Source organism: Bos taurus, chromosome 28 (assembly GCF_002263795.3).
Source record: "Bos taurus isolate L1 Dominette 01449 registration number 42190680 breed Hereford chromosome 28, ARS-UCD2.0, whole genome shotgun sequence".
Taxonomy (NCBI): domain Eukaryota; kingdom Metazoa; phylum Chordata; class Mammalia; order Artiodactyla; family Bovidae; genus Bos; species Bos taurus.
In genome coordinates this window covers 25,044,215-25,066,168 of record NC_037355.1, presented here as the reverse complement: position 1 = coordinate 25,066,168, position 21,954 = coordinate 25,044,215, and the positions used below count along the sequence as shown (strand labels likewise).

At 37.3% G+C, this 21,954-nt stretch overlaps 1 protein-coding gene across 7 annotated transcripts in view; it reads right to left on the bottom strand.

Annotated features, from left to right (window-relative positions):
• The window catches only part of CCAR1 (cell division cycle and apoptosis regulator 1), a 46,650-nt gene extending 27,301 nt beyond the window's left edge, over positions 1-19,349 (bottom strand). Inside the window, exons 1-9 of one of the 7 annotated variants that reach the window (XM_024986772.2) lie at positions 19,125-19,173; positions 18,557-18,650; positions 17,802-17,925; positions 7,967-8,139; positions 7,521-7,565; positions 5,518-5,550; positions 2,740-2,933; positions 1,692-1,806; positions 1,404-1,596 (exon numbers count right to left, since the gene is read on the bottom strand). In XM_024986772.2, the coding sequence (XP_024842540.1) occupies positions 1,404-1,596; positions 1,692-1,806; positions 2,740-2,933; positions 5,518-5,550; positions 7,521-7,565; positions 7,967-8,139; positions 17,802-17,874 (826 nt within the window). In that variant the 5' untranslated portion in view covers positions 17,875-17,925; positions 18,557-18,650; positions 19,125-19,173. Of the gene's footprint in view, positions 1-1,403; positions 1,597-1,691; positions 1,807-2,739; positions 2,934-5,517; positions 5,551-7,520; positions 7,566-7,966; positions 8,140-17,801; positions 17,926-18,556; positions 19,174-19,258 lie in introns of those variants that run through there. The other 6 variants (XM_024986773.2, XM_059882606.1, XM_024986771.2 and 3 more) reach the window with 6 other exon arrangements.
• Between the last annotated feature and the right edge of the window lie 2,605 nt (positions 19,350-21,954).

The window sequence follows — 21,954 nt, the reverse complement described above, 5'->3', positions numbered from 1 at the left end:
AAAAGACTAAAGAAACACTGTTGTTGCTACTGTTTAGTTACTCTTTTGCAACCCCATGGATTACAGCCTGCCAGGCTCCCTTATCCATGGGATTTTCTAGGCAAGAATACTGGAGTGGGTTGCCATTTCCTTCTCTAGAGAATCTTGCTGATTCAGGGACTGAACCGGCTGTCTCCTGCACTGCAGGAGGATTCTTTAATTACTGAGCCACCTGGAAAGCCCAAAGTAACATAACCAGATACAACACATGAAACGTGACTGCCTTTTCATTCAGGAAACAAAGAACAACTTTTTTAAAAGAAATCTGCGAGACAACTGGGGGTGTCTAAATATAAATAAAGTATTTAAATGCTTTTTTTAGAAGTGACAATAGATTGTGGTAATAATAGGAAAAGATTCTCTTTAAGGAAAGGCACACTTACGTTAATGGGTGAAATGTCAAAATGCCTACATCATGAACATTCACTGCAATGTTTTCAGAAAACAAAAACTAGAAACAGTACATTTACCAAAGAAAAACATAAATTGTACAATATTCATACAATGGAACATTATCCAATAATGAAAACAAAGAAATTAGAGCCACATAAAACAAGAAAGTATGAAAAACTTTAAAATATAATGAACAAAATTCTTATAAAAAAGATTATATAGACAATCACATATGTAAAATTCAAAAACAGGCAAGGCTGAAGTATATTACGAGCATACATACTTAGAGTAAAACTGTTAAAAGAGAAAAGGAGTTAACTAATAATGTACTTTTTTACCCAAGTAATGATTACATGGGTGTTTATTCAGTAATAATTAATTAACTGCAATCAGTTTTATAAATGTTATGTTTGTGCCAATTTACAAAACAGAAAATGCCACAATTACATTTAAAAAAATACCAATTAAGTAGACTTCTGCAAAAGTTAAGACTATCATTTTTAGTATTTTTGGGTAAGAAAACTGGATGCTACTGCTGCTGCTGCTAAGTCGCTTCAGTCGTGTCTGACTGTGTGACCCCAGAGACAGCAGCCCACTAGGCTCCCCCGTCCCTGGGATTCTCCAGGTAAGAACACTGGAGTGGGTTGCCATTTCCAAGAAACTGTATAGAGTTACAAATTATCAATTTGCTTCAGAAAATTTAAAACAGTTCATTTGTTTGATACACTACTGTTCAATGAGTGAGGTGCTGCCACCAGACTCTACATACATATACAATGTCATGTTTTTAAGAAGTCTCGATACATTTTCCTCTATAAAAACACTTCCTGATTGCTATACAAGTAGAAATTCTCTACAAAAGATATTTAACTTTATTTTTAGGTATTCTACTAGTCCCTGCTTTTTTTTGTAATTAGTAGCATACTCTCATTATTTTAATAACTGAACAGCTAGGTTTTAGTCTGTAATACCTTTCTGCTGTGGTTGCTGTAATAAAGGCTGCGGCTGAGTCTGCAACAGTGGTGTAATAGAAGCCGCTGAAATCTGTGCCTGCAGCAGTGACTGGGGCTGGGGCTGAGCCTGAACACCAAATGTTGTCTGTGGTGCAATTGGCTGAAGTACGGCAGGAGGAGTCTTCAGTAAAGGTTGAGTTTGGGACTGATTCTTAACAAAAAGAAATAACATTTTAAAAAACAAAGAAAAATCTTTGTAAATTGGAAGACTCAATAACCAAGTTTTTAGAATACTATTTTATATACCTGGTTTGGTAGTGTTTGAATTCTTTGTGCATTCCATTTAAAAGGCATATTGGGATTATACGTAGCTTCAACCAATACTCTGTCACCCACTTGGGGGGTTTTCCCTTTGACAGCACTGAAAAAAAAATTAAGTTAAATACAAACACTATTAGAATAAATTCTTCCAAAAGATTTATATGTTAATACTAAACACTGTAAAGTACACCAGAAATAGGAAGCCTGAAAATCTCTTTTGAAAAGTAGATACACCTCTGAGACTTAAGCAGAAAAATATAGAAAACAGGAGACCCACTTAAACAGAAAAATCTTACACAGTAATTAAACTTAATATTTCAAAGCACTTCTAAGGAAGTTCATTAGAAGTAATTTGAAATATCAAAGGAAATACATATTTCCTGCAACCGCCACTACATGAACAGAATAATAATTCAAATCCATTAGTTTATCAATCATTTAATCCTATTTTTTTTTTCAACTAAGTAAAGTGAAAGTGAAGTCGCTCAGTCATATCCGACTCTTTGCAACCCCATGGACTGTAGCCCACAAGGCTCCTCCATCCAATGGGATTTTTCAGGCAAGAATACTGGAGTAGGTTGCCATTTTCTTCTCCAGGGGATCTTCCCAACCCAGGGATTGAACCTGGGTCTCCTGCATTGCAGGCAGATGCTTTACAGTCTGAGCCACCAGGGAAGCTACAACATTTTACATATATGTTATCATTAGGTATGTCAAACAGAAGATTAAATTTTAAAAAGTATATGATTATTTTAATCTTAAACCTTACTGTAAGTCTGTTCATTAATAGCTAGAAATGTAAACTCACCCCTGTAAAACATTTATAAAGAATTCACAAGGACTACAGCATTCAATAATCAAAAGAGATCTTTCATCACGTTCTCCATCAAAAAACGCCACAGGTACAGGTTGAATTATTAAAGCAGAAAACTATAGCTAAACCACAATTCCATGCCCCACCTAAGCAGGTGTCTTATCAAAATACTTAACGCTAAATACAAGCAGCCATCTGCCAACAACTCATTAAGTTTACCTAAGCTGAAAGAATACATCTTCATCCACAAATCCAAACGTATCGTGTAGTTTTGTGACAGCCCCTGTAAAAACACGCTGTTTCTGAGGTTGTGTTTGTTGCTGACTGGACCTTGGTGTTGGATATGATACAGTTATCTGAGCTGCAGGTTGAGGAGTTGACAAGCTAAGGCTTGTAGGCAGTCCAACAGCTGGCTATAAAACAAAATCAACATCAAATTAAGGTAAGGATTACAAGTAGTCTAGAAATAAAAAATGACTACTTAAAACTAACTCAAAATTCTAAAAACAATTTAATACGTAGGTACACCTTGAAGACGCAACTCAAGTCTGAAAAAAAAATTTTTTTTTTAATCAATTTCATGATTAAGTTCCCTCAGATGAATGCTTTTACAGGGAAGTTTCAGGGGAAAAAAGCCACCATAGTGTAATGAGTTTTAAAAAACACTGCTTATTCTAGCCCCCTCTTAGAAACTCAAAATCCATAATAGCACAACAAAGACTCAGGAAAGTCCTAGATAAGTGAAATGAGGCAGAGAGAGAGATACAATTACATATGATCTCACTTTTATACATGCAATCTAGAAAAACCAAAGAACTCATAAAAACAGAAAACAGACTGGTAGCTCCCAGAGGCGAGTCTGCTGGGGCAAACGACTGGTAGTGATCAATAAGTACAACCTTCCAGTTAAACGTAAGTTCTGGAGATGTACGGAATGGTAACTATGGTTAACAATACTGTATCATACATTTGAAACTTGTTAAGAGAGTAGATTTTGAAAGTTCTCATCACAAGAAAAAGAAAAATTCACTTATGTGAGGTGATACATGTTAACTGATTGTGAAGATCATCTCACTAAACATATATATGATATTAAATCATGCTGTACACCTTACACTAATACAATGTCATACGTCAATTATAACTCAATAAAACTTGAGGGAAAAGGTAACAGTTTCACTGGTCTTTTCTGGCATGATCAAGCATGAATAACAACGTATTATTAAAATTTCTATATATAAACAGAAATAAAATCATTAAAAATAAAGGAATAATCATGATTTGACTCAAATTCCATAATTCATTTTACACTTTCCCAATAAAGCAAGTCTCGACGTTCTACAATTGAAAAAATAAAAGGTGAGTCCAGTTCTATAATTAGTAAAGGAACTCGGCATCTCTTAAAACTACAGCCATGAAATTCTCATGACATTTCTTTAACATCCTAAGACATATTTTTTTTCTTTCAAAACTGTGCCATTCAGTTTGTGTGACTGCAGTTCCTTGAACAAGGATCAAAACCTGAACTCTCAACAGTGAGAGCACAGAGTCCTAACCACTGGACAAAGGGAATTCCTGGTTTTTGCACCTTTAAAGAATTATATACAAGGAAAAAAAAAATACGGGTACACTTTGGAAAATGCTATTCTAAGAAAAGGCTTCCCTGGTGGCTCAAACGGTAAGAAGTCTGCCTGCAGTGCTGGAGACCTGGGTTCGAGCCCTAGGTTGGGAAGATTCCCTGGAGAAGGGTATGGCAACCTACTCCAGTACCCTTTGCCTAGAGAATCCCCACGGACAGAGGAGACTGGTGGGCTACTGTCCCTGGGGTCACAAAGAGTCACACAACTGAGCAAGTAAGCACAGCATTCTAAGAGGCTAACTTTTATACCTTTTCTATTTAGTCTGGAAATCCTACTATTGAAGACTGAAAATAGGATATACGTGTTAATCAATTTTAGCTGTGTTTTTCCTTTTTCTAACTGCACTGCAGGGCATGTGGGATCTTAGTTCCCAGACCAGGGATCAAACTCGTAACCTCTGAAGTAGAAGCTCAACTTAACTACTGGACCACCAGGGAAGTCCCAATTTTAGCTTCTTTATAAAAACAAAATGAGGCTGATTTCTCAACCGAAGTGTACTTTCTTAAAAGTAACAGATTCAACATTGTGAAAGGTACAAAAGGTTACAGAGTAAAAAGTTTCTCTGCTCCTTTGCCATCTAGTTCCCTATCCATGGGGCAATCACTGTCCTCAGGTATTATTACAGGTTCTGCTTTCTTAACAGCTGCGTACATCAGGGGCCACTGAACCGAAATTCAAGGACCAAATCCAGCCCACAGCTTATGATGTTTATACAACTTACTAGCCAAAAATGGGTTTTACATTTTTTATTTCTTTCAAAACTGTGCCATGCAGTTTGTAGGATTGTAGTTCTTCGAACACGGATCAAAACCTGAGCTCTCAACAGTGAAAGCATGGAGTCCTAACCACTGGACAAAGGGAATTCCTGGTTTTTGCACTTTTAAAGAATTATATAAAAGGAAAAAAAATATGCAACATAGACCGTAAGTGGTCCACAAAGCCTAAAGTAGCATTATGTATCAAAAGTTAACAAAATTTTTAATGCTGCTGAAAAATTAAGTTGATAATGCATTACAATAACTTTCCTATAATAAAGTCAAATGAAGATATAACATATACAAAAAAATCCCTAAAAATAATTTAAGCTACAAAGAAAATGTAAAAGCCAAAAAATCAGTATTAAATTTAAAATAAGGCCTCATATTTATTCAAACTAGATCATAGTAGGATCAGCAATCAAATAGCATAAAAGAAAAAGCAAAACAATGCTTTATTCAACATTATTTTGCTATAAACTATTATGTGACTCCAACAAATATTCATTTTTAAATACTGAAAGAAAACCCAGAATAGGAATAAAACTTTAGTCTACTCTGCATTCAGATATTCAAAAGAAATAAAGTAATGCCAAACTAACCTGTGTTAAAAGGGTCTGCTGAGGTTGCTGTAACTAAAAATAAAACAAAAACCAAACAAAAACAGGAGAGAAAAAAGATAAGGATCAATTGGAATTGCTGTTTCACAGATGCTTTACAAAAGGAAAAATTTCTATTAAATGATCACTTTATTTCTAACTAAGAAACAGATAAAAAGTAACAGAAGTCATCAGAGTGAGGTTTCCTACAAGTATTTGTAACAACTGCAGAAGACCTTAAATATAACTCATTCAATAAGGATCAAGGTATTATTTTTGCTATTTCACAGGAATAACATCCAGAAAAAAACCCACAAGTCCCTAGTGGGGGAAACCTCCGGTTCTGTCCCACATTAATTACCATGCTACAGAAATGATTCAATATCATCAGTATGCTATCTATATCAAAAATATTACTTGCTAGATGTCTAATTAATATATATATAAAACTCCATAAAATGAGAAGCACTTCCTCACAGTCAGATTTGCCAAAGATAAAGCACCACACATTCTGACATAGAGTTTTGACAGCAATAACAAAACAGAACATTACCAGAAAGCAAAAGCAATTGGTAGGAAGGGAGAAATTTTCAATTTTTCTTCTGTGGAAGAAAAGTAACTTTATGAAGTTTCAGCACTGTGTTTTTTATTCACCATCAGGAGGGTCTCCAAAGAAACACTTATCCTTGATGCTCCTTCTCCCTGTCACGTTTCAACATTCTTAAGCTGCCCAGCCTGGAGTTTTCTTATCATGCTCTAGTGCCCCAACAGTACTAAAGAGTATATAGCTAGGAGAGCAGGCATCTCCTGATGATGCTTAATCACTTGAGGAAAAGGTCTTTTTTCCTACTGGTTAGGTAAGCAGTCTGAGGAAGACATGGGCATCATTTCTGAGCTGTGGACATCCTGAGCAGGGTAAGATTTGGGCTTAAGTAAGATTTCTCTTGGGACATCATTAATGTTTATTAGCTTCTAACTAGTGTTTTAAGCCCAATGGTAGAATCTGAAGATCTCAGTTCTATTCATGACTTTTTATTCACTGTGACTAATAATCTTCCAAATAAATCCTTACTAGACTTAAAAAGCTAGGATAAAACAATCTATATGACATTTTAACTCAAAACAGTATAAACGTTAAATCTATCAAATTTCTTTTTCTGAAAGTTAAGAATGGATAAGTAATGGCAGTTTTTAGGGCAAAACATTTGAGTATTGCCATTTTGATGTGGTTCAAAACAACACATAGGCTTTGATAATGTATTTCCTAACTACTAAAGTAAGTCTAAAGGCAGACTTTCTACTTTGCTTGATATGTTTTTCCTTGGGTTCTGTTTTTCTTACCATCATAGATATAATAACCCTCGAAGATGATGATTAGAGTATGAGCTTGGGGAAAAGGAGCCAAAGAAACTTATTTTAGTCCAAGTAAGGTGCTTTCAAATTGTTCAACTGTGCCCTGGGAATAGGGGAACTACAACGGGAGGCTTCCTCCCATTTCCAACACTATTTTTATATTTTACATACTGGATTTCAATATACAATTTGATTGGGGGTGGGGGAAGTAGGGCTCCATTGCTTTAAATAAATAAAGGCTGAAAGTCAATGGTCTGTCTAGGGTTTAGGCTTCAAATGGGAAAAAGGAGCTTTTCATTTTGACATGTAGTCTAGTACAGGACACAGGCCTGAAGGCTTCAAACAGGAGTACTGGGCCAAAGATTCATTCAGAGTGATTCATTCAGAGTGATTCTTTCCAGATTATCTTCTACATGCTTTCATAAAAACATGTGACAAAGACTGGCTGCTGGTTTAGGATTTGAGTTTTCAGGACCTCTCTCCTAGCTTCCTCTCCCTTGGAGACATTTCTTTATACCTACCACATTTCTTCCACTCCATTAGAATTCAAATCACACATTAAGGTTACTGAGGGGAACTAAAATCTGTGTAAGTTTAGTTGGAACAAATGACTTTTTAAAAATCAGTTTTTAACATGGAAAATATAAACTAACCTGTTGTTGCACACTATACAAGGCCTGCTGAGGTTGTGAGTATTGCTGGAAAAAAGATTAAAAAAAAAAAAAGGATATTAGTTTTAGTCATTCTCAAAAAGCAATATACACACATATACATTCAAATATATAACCAGCATTACACTAAAAAGGAATTTTCTAAACAGCTACACTTCATCTAAAATAAACAAAATAGTGATTATTTATACTTTCAGATTCATCAAGAATGAAATTTTATTCAAATAACTAAGCTATACGGACTTTAGAATTTTGACTCTGCAGCTACACTTCTGTTATGTCCTGAGCATAAATAATTCTTATCATGAGAAAAAAATAAGCATAATGTAACTCCACAATTACTCATTCCTTAAAATGTACAAGTACCTACCCTTGGCTATTCAGATTTGAAAGTTTTCTATGTCACATTTTAAAACCTAAACATTCACCTGTTGCAACGCAGCTGCTGCAGCTGCGGCTTGTTGCTGCAATGCTGCAGTTTGAGTTAACTGATAGTTTGCTGGGGTTTGTGTAGTAAGGCCTGCTGCTGCCAAGGCAGTTTGCTGTGTATAAATGGTAGGAGATGCTCCAAGGAGAGATGGCTGCTGAACACCCAATGCAGCTAAAATGAGATTAAAAAAGGGGGGAAGGAAAAAAAAAAAAAGTCAAGATTATTTGAATCCTTTCCAGGAATTTTCAATGAGTGCTTAGTTATGCATTACAGTCTGCCACTGCTTAGTGAAGGAAAAAAAAAAAAAACTAAAGAAAAATTTCAGTAATGCCTCACCTCAGATTCCAATGGCTTTAAATATTTGTTCAAGTCATGATAAATACAAGAAAAACTTAATCTATAAAATTAAACTACAGAATGAACCCAACCAACCTCAGCTAGACCAAGAGGCTAAAGTACCCTCAAGAAATATTTTCAGGAAGAGCAAAAAATATATTATCTTATTTTACTCATCTAGAATGTACAGTTTTACCCTCAAGCAGATTAGAATCATACATTAAGGACAGTGTTGCTGGAAGTGATCCACCCTTAAAACATCCTACTATCAAGGATGTTTTCATGTATTTCTTGTACTTCAACTCTGTATTAAAAAACTGTAAAACTAGCCAACAGACGATAGGAACAGTTTAAACACAAAGCTAAACTGCAGTCTAGCACTGCCCTTCCCAAAACTTTATCTCCTAGAATGATGACTTGCTCCCCAGGACATTAAGTTTGGAAAAAAGGGGTCCAAGGTTTTAAAAGTTAACGCAACAGCAAATTAAGTACATGTTTTTACTGCAAGAATCCTCAGAACATTTAATATGCCACTAAGCACTGTGAATCTCAAAAGAGGTCACCATAAAACAGTATTTGCTCATGGAACACTCCCTTTTCCAAAGCATCTTGCTTGTATCTTAGAGTAACCTGAAAAAAGTGCTGCTCAACAGCTATTAGTTAGTAACTGTACAGAAAGAACAATACTGTGTCTTACAGGAACAGAACAGAGACCATTTATGAATTAACCAAAGCACCTAGTCTAGAATCTACCAGAGAATCTTTAGACCTGTGACGCTCATCATCAATCTTGTTTAAAGTGTCCAGATTAATTCTATTTAAAAATAAAGCAAGCGAACAACAAAGTGAGGCAAAAACAAGCAAATCCCAGAAATCATGTTTGGAATTCATATAAATTACACATTACTCCTTGATAAAACATGCTTTTTAAAAATTAAAAAAGAATGAAGCAGGTGGGGGAAAAAACCTACTGCATGTCCTGAATACACAATCCTAAACCCTTACAACATTAATATTTTATTCTCTTTGTTTTTAAGATAAGTCAGATGCCATAGATGGGTAAAAAGGAGAAACCAAGACTAACAAAATAAAGAGAAGTGGGGAATGTCTTAACACCAATGCAAATTCAAAATGAGGTTAACTGCACTGAGAATGGAAAGAAACATACAAAACTACAGCACAGGTTCTAACCAGTAGATCCTGTTAACTTCTGGAACTGTACATAAAAGTGCAGATAAGAAAGTGTAAAGTTTTAATCAGATTTTCAAAAGGGTAAGAAACCCCAACAAGCTTAAGAACCACTTTTCTAGGATAACAGAAGCAAAATTCTCATGTAAACACAAGAAAGGTAGAGAACAAAGGAAAAATTAAAAATTCAATTTGATGTTCTGTATTTGACAAAAGTAACCTCTTGTGATTCAAATCATACCTGCATCTCCTTCCCCTACGTGAGCTCTGACCTCTGATTTACTGTTTCACTCTGCTAGTACCAATGTCCAGAACACTGGAAAGTATCAATAACTGTCACAGTAAAAGGGCTCACAGCCAGTATCTCACAAACAGCTCTTTTTCCTACAGCTTTTCTAGGTGTTCTAGACTCTGACAACATATAGCAGCCCAGCATTAAGTAGGTGGGATGATAGCTGATATCCGTAATCTCTTTCCACTGTTGACAGTCAATGTGATGAATTAGAAACTACAATGCAGACTGACAGGTACCGAAAGGCTCAAATGCTGAGAGAAATTTATGGGAAGAAAATTTACATTCTAGTAGCTGCTGCACACTACTACCTAGTTAATTCAAACTTTGTGAAATCATTGTGCATAGGTTGTGGCTTTTATATGTCTATATAATATTGCTCTTTTTAAAATCGTTTGAGATTTTAAGCTCAATAAAGTACATTTCATTAAAATGTATTAATCCTCCTCTCTTTTGTAGCTAGATCTAAGAAGCTATCCTTGAATATTTTTTGTATATAGCATTCGCTACTCTTCTGAATTGAATAAAATCAATATTCTGCATGATAATTCTACAGCTTGCAAAGAACAAAGGTATGAATCTCTGACTTAATCTTTCTCTCTCCATAAGTGGCCTAACACTTATCAGTTGGAGATTTTTTCCAATTATCCACATTGGAACAGTCTGTTCATTTATCTGTACCTGATTCAAAATGATTGTTGAAGGTCTCATGATACATCTGAAACAGATACACTTATAACCATGTATCAATACTTCCACAGACCTATGAAATAAGCCCTAAATGACCGAAGGTTACCAGAAGTTAATAACAAGGACAAATGTAAAATATATTATTTTTTTAAATGTAAAATCAGTTTCATATGATGGAAGTATTCATTTTATGACATACCAGTAGTTATCATATATTGAATACCTGGGAACACACCATTAAAACACATAAGAGAAACCTGTCCTGTTTGCTGTCCCTTTATCTTATCAAACTCACAAATTTAAAAAATTCTTATTATCTTTATACCTATCTTTACTAAGATGAGTCACCCTTCCGAAATAGTAAAATTCAAAACTTCATATGTGAATATACACATATACACATAATGGAATCACTTTGCAATACATCTGAAACAAACACAACACTGTATATTAACTGTACATCAATTAAAAAAATAATTTGGAGTAACCTTATGCAAAAAAAAAAAAAAACCTTAATAAATTGCATTAAAGAAACAAACAAAAAAACTTCAAACTGATCCAAGAAACTTCACTTTCTATCACCTTCTGCAAAATTATTTAAGGCACTGGTCAAGCAATGCTTTATCCTTTGAAATTACCATATATCAATATATGTTCAAAAGCGATCTTACACCTTATGGAGAGAAAAAGCAATGTGGGAGAAGACATGGAAGATTCTCCTTATAACTTGTAGATTTACTAAAACAATATAAACCCAAATTTTAAATCATGTGAACAAGTCTGCTAAATGTCATCTTCAACTCAACATCCTTCCTAAGACATGATCCTCACAGAAATCACAAACCTTTTTGATGCCTCCATGCACAGATACTCACTGGTCGATGTATTGCTGTTGCTTCTGAGACTCTATTCTAAGCCCATAACGTACGCAAGTAACTGGAAATATTCATTACCTTTTTTCCCCCTTCATTATCTTTTAAGAATTAGAAGGCATTAAGAATAAGAAATTAAGACAGTGAAAGGTACAAACTTCCAGTTATAAATAAGCCATGAGCATATTTTAAAAACTGAGGCATAAAATAGTATTTTAAATGTAATATATTCTAAATGTTGTAATCTTCTATACTAATCACATTTTCAATAAGCAGCCACCAGCCATACATGTCTATTTCAATTTAAATTAGGGAAAATTAAACAAAATGAGAAATTCAGTCTCTCAGTCACATTAACCACATTTCAAGGAGCAAGGGCTCAACAGCTACATGTGGTTAGTGGCCACCATATTAGATAACGAAGACATATAATGTATCCATCATCACAGAACAACCCTCTCAGGAAGTTAAAGACACTATATGCAATGTCACATGTCCATCCTTGAACAACTCTGAAATTTAGTTTTCAACTCCATTCCTTTCAAAGAGTTTTCTATTACCCAAAGTTAGTACTCAAACTTTCAAAGTCACTTCTGAAACATTTTCAGCTGTAAGAGACCAAAATTATTTCCCAGATCATAAAACAAATAGTTCAAGCAAAGTCACTAATGCATAAACATGAGTTGCCCACTCAATTTAGGATAGAAGGATGGAGTACTCACTGGTGTGTAGCTTATAGTATGTTAATAAAAATACTCACTGGATGAGAGTACAAGTCATGCTCAGAGATGAAGGAAAAAAAACATACTAATGAGCCTAAGAGTTTATGTACCTTTTTTTTTACTCTTAGAACAATGTTTTAGAGACAATTTCCTATTACATAGCATTAGCAGTGTTTAAAAAGGGCTAGCCCACACCAACGGCAATCTTCCCTTTTTTTCAGGGGGTAGGGGGAAGGCATGCTGGCTTGTAGAATCTTAGTTCCCCAGTCAGGAATCAAACTGGGGAGTGAAATCACTGAGTTCTAACCACTGGACAGCCAGGGAATTCCTTCAATCTTCAATTTGTACCAAATGAGTTGGATATATCCAACTCTATCAAGAGATAACTAATGTAAGTATACATAGCACATCAGCCATTATTTGTTTGAAAAAGACCACGAATCTTGCAATTTAACAATGTGAGCTCCTGACTCAAGAGATGGGGATTTTAAGACAACCAATGGGTCAGATTAAAAAGGAAGAAAAAATGAGGTCATATTTATAACAACATCGTAAGTGTTTATTAACAGATGAACGGATAAAGATGTGTGGTACATATACATACACAATAGAATATTACTTAGCCATAAAAAAACCCAAAATCTTGCCATTTCAGCAATATGGAAAGACTCGAAAGGTATTATGCTAAGTGAAAAAAAGGCAGAAGAAAAAATACTGTATATCACATATATGTGGAATCTAAAAAATAAAACTAGTGAATGTAATAAAAAAGCAGAGTCACAGATACAGAGACTAGTATCTAGTTCTGAGGAGAGGGAGGGAGGGGCAAGACAGGGCAGGGGAGGGGGAGATGCAACCACTGGGTGTAAGGTAACACACTGCAGCACAAGAAACAAAGTCAGTATTTTGAAGTAACTTTAAATGGAGTGTGATCTTAATAAAATTTGTAGAGGGGGGACTTCCTGGGGGTCCAATGGTCAATACTCATGATTCCAATGCATGGGTTCAATCCCAGGTTGGGGAACTAAGACCCACAAGCTATGTGGCACAGCATAAATAAATAGTTTGTACAAAAAAATGTGTTTAAATGCAGTCACCTTCAAAACAACTGTATTACTTCACTTGTTAGAGCATCACATAATCACCATGACTTCATCACCATACACATGGTCAAAGAAATGGGTGAGAAAATATGTCCTGGAATTGGCTAAATCCACCCAAACGTCTTAATACTGTTGCAATCATATACATATACACATGCAAATACTTTGAGTCAAATATACTGAAGATACTCCTATATCACTATAATTTATCTAAGGGATATTTAAAGATTCAATCAGTGACTTACCAGCTATCCCTCTCAATGTCCCTTGACACAACAGAAATTGTTTAACTTTCAAACCTAAAAGCTCTGGCCCCAGTTATAACTGTCACTGAATATGTAACACAGCACTTCAACTACAAAATGGAAAAATAGGGTAAATTTTAAAGACAAGGGTAAATATTAAAAAACAAGTATTTCAGAATAGGAAATTTAGAAACGAGGCTGGAAATGAGCTGACTCATTTGAAAAGACCCTGATGCTGGGAAAGACTGAGGGCAAGAGGAGAAAGGGACAACAGACGATGAGATGGTTGGATGTCATCACCGACTCAATGGACATGGGTTTGGGTGAACTCCGGGAGTTGGTGATGGATAGGGAGGCCTGGCATGCTGTGGTTCATGGGGTCGCAAAGAGTCGGATGCGACTGAACTGAACTGAACTGAAAAGAACAGAATAATGGAAGAAGCAATGAACCACATTCTGAGGTCCTAACAACAGACTCTTCTGTGACTTTCTCCTGATAAACTTCATCACTTTTCTAGGCCTCAAATTCTTTATCTGTTAGAGAAAGATGCTGAGACAGAATCTAGTTCAGGGCCCATTCTGTAATTTAGATAGAAATCATGCTTTAGGAATAATGATCACATCTGACAGATACACTGGAGGTAGGGGGGAAAATAGTTAAGTATCATATCTAGTAAAAGAGGAAAGCAAATTAAAGCAATTAGAACTTAATGAAGAATAATAAATATAGAGTATGACCAAATGACAGATGGGGAAAAGAGCATCCTGACTTAAGTGAATGTTATGGTAAATCATGTGCTTAGTCACTCAGTCGTCTGACTCTTTGAGACCCTATGAACAGGGGCCCTCCAGAGTCTTCCGTCCATGAGATTCTCCAGGCAAGAATACTGGAGTGGACAGCCATTTCCTTCTTCAGGGGATATTCCCAACCCAGGGATCGAACCTGCATCTCTTACGTCTGCTCTATTGGCAGGCAGGTTCTTTACCACTAGTGCCACCCGGGAAGCCCACATCACAGATCAGGGTATAAAGTTTTGGGAAGGGTATGGAAGAGCCTGAAAGTCAGGTGAGAGACCTTGGCATAGCTTATGTAAGCAAGAGAAAGCAGTTATGGATCAGTCATCCAAATGTGAAGTACAGAGAGCCTAAAAGTAAAAGAGAGGAATACATGTGAGGCATTTCAAAGGAGAAGTCAAAGTTTGATATATGTTTGAATATGGGGAGTAAAGGAAAAGAAAATTAAAGATGACAAACTTGAAATTATTAACTCCTTAACTGAACAGCTTCCTAGGTGGCTCAGATGGTAAAGAATCTGCCTGCAATGCAGGAGACTGGGGTTCAATTCTAAAGTTAGGAAGATCCACAGGAGAAGGGAATGGCAATCCACTCCAGTATTCTTGCCTAGGAAATCTCATGGACAGAGGAGTGGGCTACAGTACATGGGGTTGCAAACAGTCATACACGACTGAGCGAATAGTACAGACACAATTGAAAAACAGCATCAAAATTAATCAGAAATAATTCAAATACTGAGCTTCAACTTTATGACAGATTTTAGCAATTAAGTGCTAGTGTACATACTTTTACTGAAGTTTTTAATCTTAGATATGTCATCTGTCGGAGAAGGCAATGGCACCCTACTCCAGTACTCTTGCCTAGAAAATCCCATGGATGGAGGAGCCTGGAAGGCGGCAGTCCATGGGGTCGCTGAGGGTCGAACATGACTGAGAGACTTCACTTTCACGCGTTGGAGAAGGAAATGGCAACCCACTCCTGTGTTCTTGCCTGGAGAATCCCAGGGATGGGGAAGCCTGGTGGGCTGCTGTCCATGGGGTCACACAGTCGGACATGACTGAAGTGACTTAGCAATGTCATCTGTGTGAATGCACTGAAATGTTCAAATCACTGTTAGCTGATTCCAGAGTTAAGTACAAATGCAAGACAATCTTGCTAGAAAACGGAATAGCAAAGCCATTAACTGAACATAACCTTAAGTCATATACTAAAAAAAAATAGCAGTAATTTTTTTATATTGCTTTCAGGAGAAAATGAGTCAGATACACAGGCACAAAGATCAAAATATTTTCATTTGAATTGAATTTTCAGTTAACCTTTTTCTGTTGTGTGACCACGATTTGATTGACATTGACCTCTGATACTAATATATCTGGCATATTTCAATGCATGCATTTTTTTTTAACTAGAATAAAATAGGTACCTACACTACTATCCTGATTAAGTTCTTCTGATGCCCTCTCTGCTGAAATTGTTTTTTATCAAATTGCATTTGAAGCTTACAGGAGAAAATGTAAAGCCTTATATATATATACTGGGCTGAAATTCTCCATTGAAATGAGGTGTAAATAAAACCATAATTGCCTTATAGTTGAAAAAAGTTCAACTTAGAAATTAGCTTGACTCTGAGAATCAATTCTAATAAGATAATGATTAGTCACAAAGGCTTGAAAATGAAGGCTAGAAAATATCAAGCTTTCAGGAAACAGCTCAAAATATGAAAGTGAAAGTCACTCAGTCGTGTCCAATTCTTTGCGACCTCATGGACTCTCCATGGAATTCTCCAGGCCAGAATGCTGGAGTGGGTAGCTTTTCCCTTCTCCAGGGGATCTTCCCAACCCAGATCAAACCCAGGTCTCCCACATTGCAGGTGGATTCTTTACAATTGAGCCACAAGGGAAGGCCAAGAATGCTGGAGTAGGTAGCCTATCCCTTCTCCAGGGGATCTTCCCAACCCAGGAATTGAACTGGGGTCTCCTGCATTGCAGACAGATTCTTTACCAACTACAGAACATAAAAATTTCAATAGTTTAATAAAAACATTTAATAAAAACACTCACTAGAGAACCTACTCCAGGATTTTTGCAGGAAAACTAAACATAGATGCTAACAAAATACCTGCCTAGTTAGTTACTAAAGTAATGATGCATCAATAAAATATCAGACTTTGAAAAACTATGATTAATGACAGGTCCCAGAAAAATCCATAATTTCTTAGAGCACAAACTGTTTACACAAATCCCATTATTTACATTTGAAATCTCTACTGTCAAATATGGAAAAGGTCTATAATTACTACTGACTTTGACAAGTTTTAAAACCTTTATAGTCTCTCCTTTGCTCAGTTTCAAAATAAAAACAAAAGCACAGCGCATATTTAAGTAATTACAATATAGACGTTAAGAACTATAGACAATAGAAATTCACCATTACAGCTATTCTATAGGAACAATACAGACAAGAAATTAAAGCAAATTGTACACAGGAAATCAGGTAAACATGTTCTTTACCAAAATACCAGTACACATCACTTGTTTCTGGACACACAGTATTTGGTAATAATTTCTGTTTTATCAAACTTAAGTCATTATCAGGTTCCCCACTGTTTAACACAGAGAAGAAACACTTGGATACCAATTATAACTATTATTTCATATTATATTCAGTTGCTCATTTAATCTCTCAAATCAACTGTTGCTCCTTTAATATTTCAAATCAAAAGTAACTAAAATAAAAACCCTAATATATTCATTTCCTTAAAGAGAAAGGTCACCTACACAGCAAGATAATCATGTCGATCCAATTTAGAACATCAGAGTTAGAAGATCACAGTGTCTCTGCAACTGACCTCAAATAACAAAAATTTAAGTAAAATGCAGCAAAAACTAGTATCAAGTATATCATAAGTAAAATATATTCAAATTAACAGAATAAGCTGCAACTTTTCTGGGTACTCAGAGAAACTCAAAATTTCATTTTGTAAACTGAAGACTCAACCGTAAGTCAAGAAATTGCAAAAAAAAAAAAGTAAGTCCTCCCAAAAACAATAGAAAGAAATGCTGAAATAAACACTTTTAATGACGTATTTTGTTACTTATTTTGAAAATGACATTTCGTAGGCTTTATTTTGAATACGTAAATACTTGCTCTTTTCCTTTACATCTATTTATTCTTTTCCTTTGCTTCATAAATTCTTTAGAGTTGGTTTTTTCACTTAAAATTCAAATACCTGAAAAACAGTCTTATAATTTTTCATAAAGTATGAATATTTAATTTTAAATATAACTTATGAATACTGACACCTTAACATGCCAAATGAGGTAAACTAGAATGAATGAGTGGCTGCTAACCTCTAACATAACTAAACCAATTTAACGTTTAAAAGACTACAAATAACTGTCCAAACTGCTGTGCAAAGCAGGTATTTCGCTAGCTGGTCTATCAATTTTTAAAAGAAGCTTCACAGATAATCTTAAAAGATACATCATTTGCAAAGTTATATTAACAGTATTATGCACAGATTAATGCACACAGTTAAAACATATCCCAAATCCGGCATCTATAGCACATGTGTTCAGAGGAAGCCTGACCTGGCTGAGATACCGCAGTGGCTGTAAACTGAGTAGCCCATGGCGGATTCTTCTGTCCTCCAAACTGAGCCATGACAAAAGGGGAGGGGGGGACCTTCGCTTGTTAGTCTTCTACAGCAGCGATCTATTAAGAAAGGATCCACAGTTTAAAGTTCAACCAAACTACAACCATCACAAAAGTCTTATTTTAAAGAAATGTTTAATTTGTCAAGGACATCTTCGTAGACCAACTATAAATAACAAGGGGCACCTGAATGTCCGATATGCAGCAAAAACATTTTACATCAAATTAGTTCTCGAAAGTAGCCAATTTCAATACATGACATTAGAGGTCGACTTACAAGAAACGCACTTCCCTCATCGACTACAAACTGTCACATTTAAACAGAAGACCATCTGCCGTTTTCTTACCCAATTCTTAACAATAAAAAATACACAGCTTTACATTCAACAGAAAAATAGCCTGCTTGTTTCTTTTGGCAAAGGGCTGGGGGCTAAAAGTGGAAAAACCAATAACGGAAATTGGGACGAGACATCGAAGAAAGGTATTCAAGAGCATCATTTAAATAACGAACATTTCCTTACTTTGCAGACTAGGGAAAAAACTGGGGGCTCCTCTTCTCCCCTTCCTCGAGGAGAAAGACAGTTGAAACAACGGATGCCCCTTAAAGAACCATACCGAAGACCCCTCCCCCCCCCCAAATCCAGCCAGAAGAAGCGAAGATCTCAGCCCGCGCACTCCCTTCCCCCCACACCTCGGAGGGGCCAGAGCTGTGCCATCCATCTTCCTCCAGCCCCAGCTCCTCGCGGGCTGCAGACCAAGGGAGAGGGAATCCTCCGTCCCGGAGACTAGGCGAAATGCAAAGAAGGGAATACCGAGAGCTCCGGTACACATAAGCCCCCAGCGGTGCGGAGAAGCCTCCACTCCCCAAAACCCGTGCCGCCGGGCAAGGCTCCGACCCGAAGCCAGGAGGCTAAAGCCTCACCGGCTGGAGAGCGAGGAACGGCGGCCCGCAGCCCCTTCGAGCCTGCCAGGCAGAGGCCGAGGCCGAGGGTTGACGGGGGCACCGGAGGGGCCGCCGGAAAAAAAAAAAAAAAAAACCCGAGGCGGTGGGGGAGGGGCCGGCCGCGCCGGGCCTGCTCCGACCCGCACAAAAGGGACTGTGTTTCTCCCGTCCCAGTCCCACGAGAGCCCCACCGTCGCCGGCCTACGGACGCCGTGCTACCAAAACGGCCGCTCCCGGCGCTTCGGAGGATCCGACAGGACGTTAGGAACCCCGGCTCGGCCGCCTGCCGCTCCAACCGCGAGGACCAAACCTTCACCTGAATCCGATCCCAGTTAACACCGAAGCCATTTCAAACCCATCAGGCTTAAGCGCATGCGCCAACCTCCCCGTCTTCCTCCGCGCCTCTGCCCCCTCCCCAATCTCTCTGAGGAACGGCGCACACGGGCTTACGTTCTACGTGCGCGCTCCCGAGGTAGCCGTCAATGCGCTCACCCCTTTCACTACGCAACTGGAATCGGAGCTTGCCTAAGACGGGTTACCTTGCCACTTGTATGACAATGAGCCAACTGTCTGTATCTCTGCGCAAGCTCAAAGGAAGAAGCTTCGCCGAGTGTGGGAAGGAAAGAATCGGGAGTCATGTGATCCATGAGCTCGCCGCCATTTTCGGGGGGGGGGGTTCCTTTTTTTTTTTTTGTAGTTCAGGTACGTGGGAGAATGACTATATCCAGTGACATCTTCCTAACTTTGAAAAAATTGAGATGAAATTCACTTAACATATAATCCCATCGGTTAAGTATTTTATTGTACAATTCAGAGGCTTTTAGCATTTACATAAAGCTGTGCAACCACCATGCGTCCAACACTTGAAAAGAACTCCTACCCATTTCGCAGTTCCTCCTTAATCCCAGCGCTCTCCAGCTCCAGGCAACTACTAATCAGCTTTCTATGGATTAGCATGTCCTAGACATTTCCTGTTAATAGAATCATACTGGGACTTGCCTGGTGCTTCAGTGGCTAACATTCCAAGCTACCCATGCTGGGGTCCCGGCGTTCGATCCCAGGTGAGAGAAATAGAGCTTACACGCCAGAAGACCCATTACAAAAAAAAAAAAATTATACAGGCTTTTTGTGTGATTACTGTATGGTGTCCAAGGTTCCTCTTGTAGCGTGCCTTAGTACTTCATTTTATAGCTAAAACGATTACTTTATATGAACAGTACCATATTTTGTTTATCCATTTGTCGGTTGATCTTTGGGGTTGCCTCCACTTTGGGGCTACTATGAATAATGACGCTGTGAACATTCATATAGAGTGTTTGTTTAAACTCCTGTTTTCAATTCTCTTAGATTATACCTAGTAGTGCGATTCTGGGTTATCTGGTAAATTCTATGCCTAACTTGTTGAGGAGTTGCAAACTTGTTTTCACAGTGACTACACACATTCACATTCCCACGATTAACAACGTTAAGTATCCATTCTTTCCAATTATTTAGGTCTTCTTTTAGCATGTATTACAGATATCACAGTTCAATTTCTCACACTTTTCCCCGCTTTTTTAACTGCACTCTGCAGCTTGATGTAGCTTAGTCCCCCATCCAGAGATCAACCAGCGGTGGAGGCATAAGAGTCCTAACCACTGGACCACCAGGAAATTCCCTTGCATTTCCTTGAGTAAATGAAAGTTATTCACCAACTATTTCATTGTTCTTCACACTTGGTAAATGACCAAGTAAGGAGTGTGCTTTCATACTAAGTACAGGGGAAGTCACTGGGATGTTTTAAGCTGGGGAATGTCATGACCCAAGATTTTTGTTTTGTTGTTTGTTTTCTGTTCTCCGGCCGCACTGTGCAACTTATGGGATCTGTTCCCCTACCGGGGAATCAAACCCATGAACCCTGATGTGGAAGTATGGAACCCTAAAACTGGACTGTCAAGGAATTACCCACAAGATCTGTTATTAAAAGATAACTGTTTTAAAGGATTATTCAGGTTGTTGTCTAAAAGAGCATCAATTAAGATAAAGGAGGGCATTCTCTGGCAGTCGTGGTTAGGAATTAGTGCTTTCACTGCCCAGGTTTCAATCCCTGGTCACTGGTCAGGGAACTAAGATTAAGGATCTAGAACCCGTTTCACTAAAGAAATAGTGACGAAGTGTCTATTTGGCCTAGAGAAGACTCAAAAAACCTGATAGTTGTCTTGTAGGGTACCTGTCGAGTTAGGATATTAGCTGAGCTATTTATTCTTCCATCCCCTAGAGTGTTGTTCAGGTCTGTCTGTACGTTCAGCATCTCTAATGTCTCCCTTTTAACCAGTCAGGAAGGAGGTAATAAATGTAGTCTCTAGCTGCCTGGAGAGGAAGTGGAGAAGGGGAGGTGGGCCAGTGGAGTAGTTTCTATCACTAGAAGGAAGACTACTGGGATGCTACAGAGAAATAGGTTTCTAACAAGATGAATTTAAAGTAGCTTATTTTTCTATAATATTTGCTGGAATATCACTAAAAACGTATTTGTTTTTTTGTGTGTGTGTTTTGTTTTTTGTTTTTTTTTTTTCATTTCGGATGGTAGAGAATCTGCCTGCAATGAGGGAGACCCGGTTTCCTTCCCTGGGTCAGGAAGATCGCCTGGAGAAGAGAATGGCTAGCTACTCCACTATTCTTGCTTGGAGAATTCCATGGATAGAGGAGTGGCAGGCTTCAGTCCCTTGGTTGCAGAGTCAGACATGACTGAGCTACTAACTTTTTAGGATGTCAAATTTAAAATAATGTTAGCATTCTGTGTTCAGAATTAAGTTTTATTAAAATAATGATAAATCCAAGGGAGGGCATGAGTCAATATAGAACAAGGTTGATTAACAGCTTTGCTAATTACTAGGGGTGTCAGCTTAACCACTTTAAGTTCCTGAATTCATATGTAAAGTGGGGTTAGTAAGAGCCCTTACTTAATAGCATCACTGTGGGGATTAAATGGTTTAAAACGCAAGAGTTCTGCTACAGCCATCCTGATTTGGTTTTGAACCCAATGCAATATTTGGTTATCTCCAAATAAATCGTATAGTCCTGTGTAGTTAAAAATATGTGACTTTTATTGGATAGTAAATGTAAAAAATATGATTTTGAAGAGGAAAGAAAAATTAGACCACCAGGTG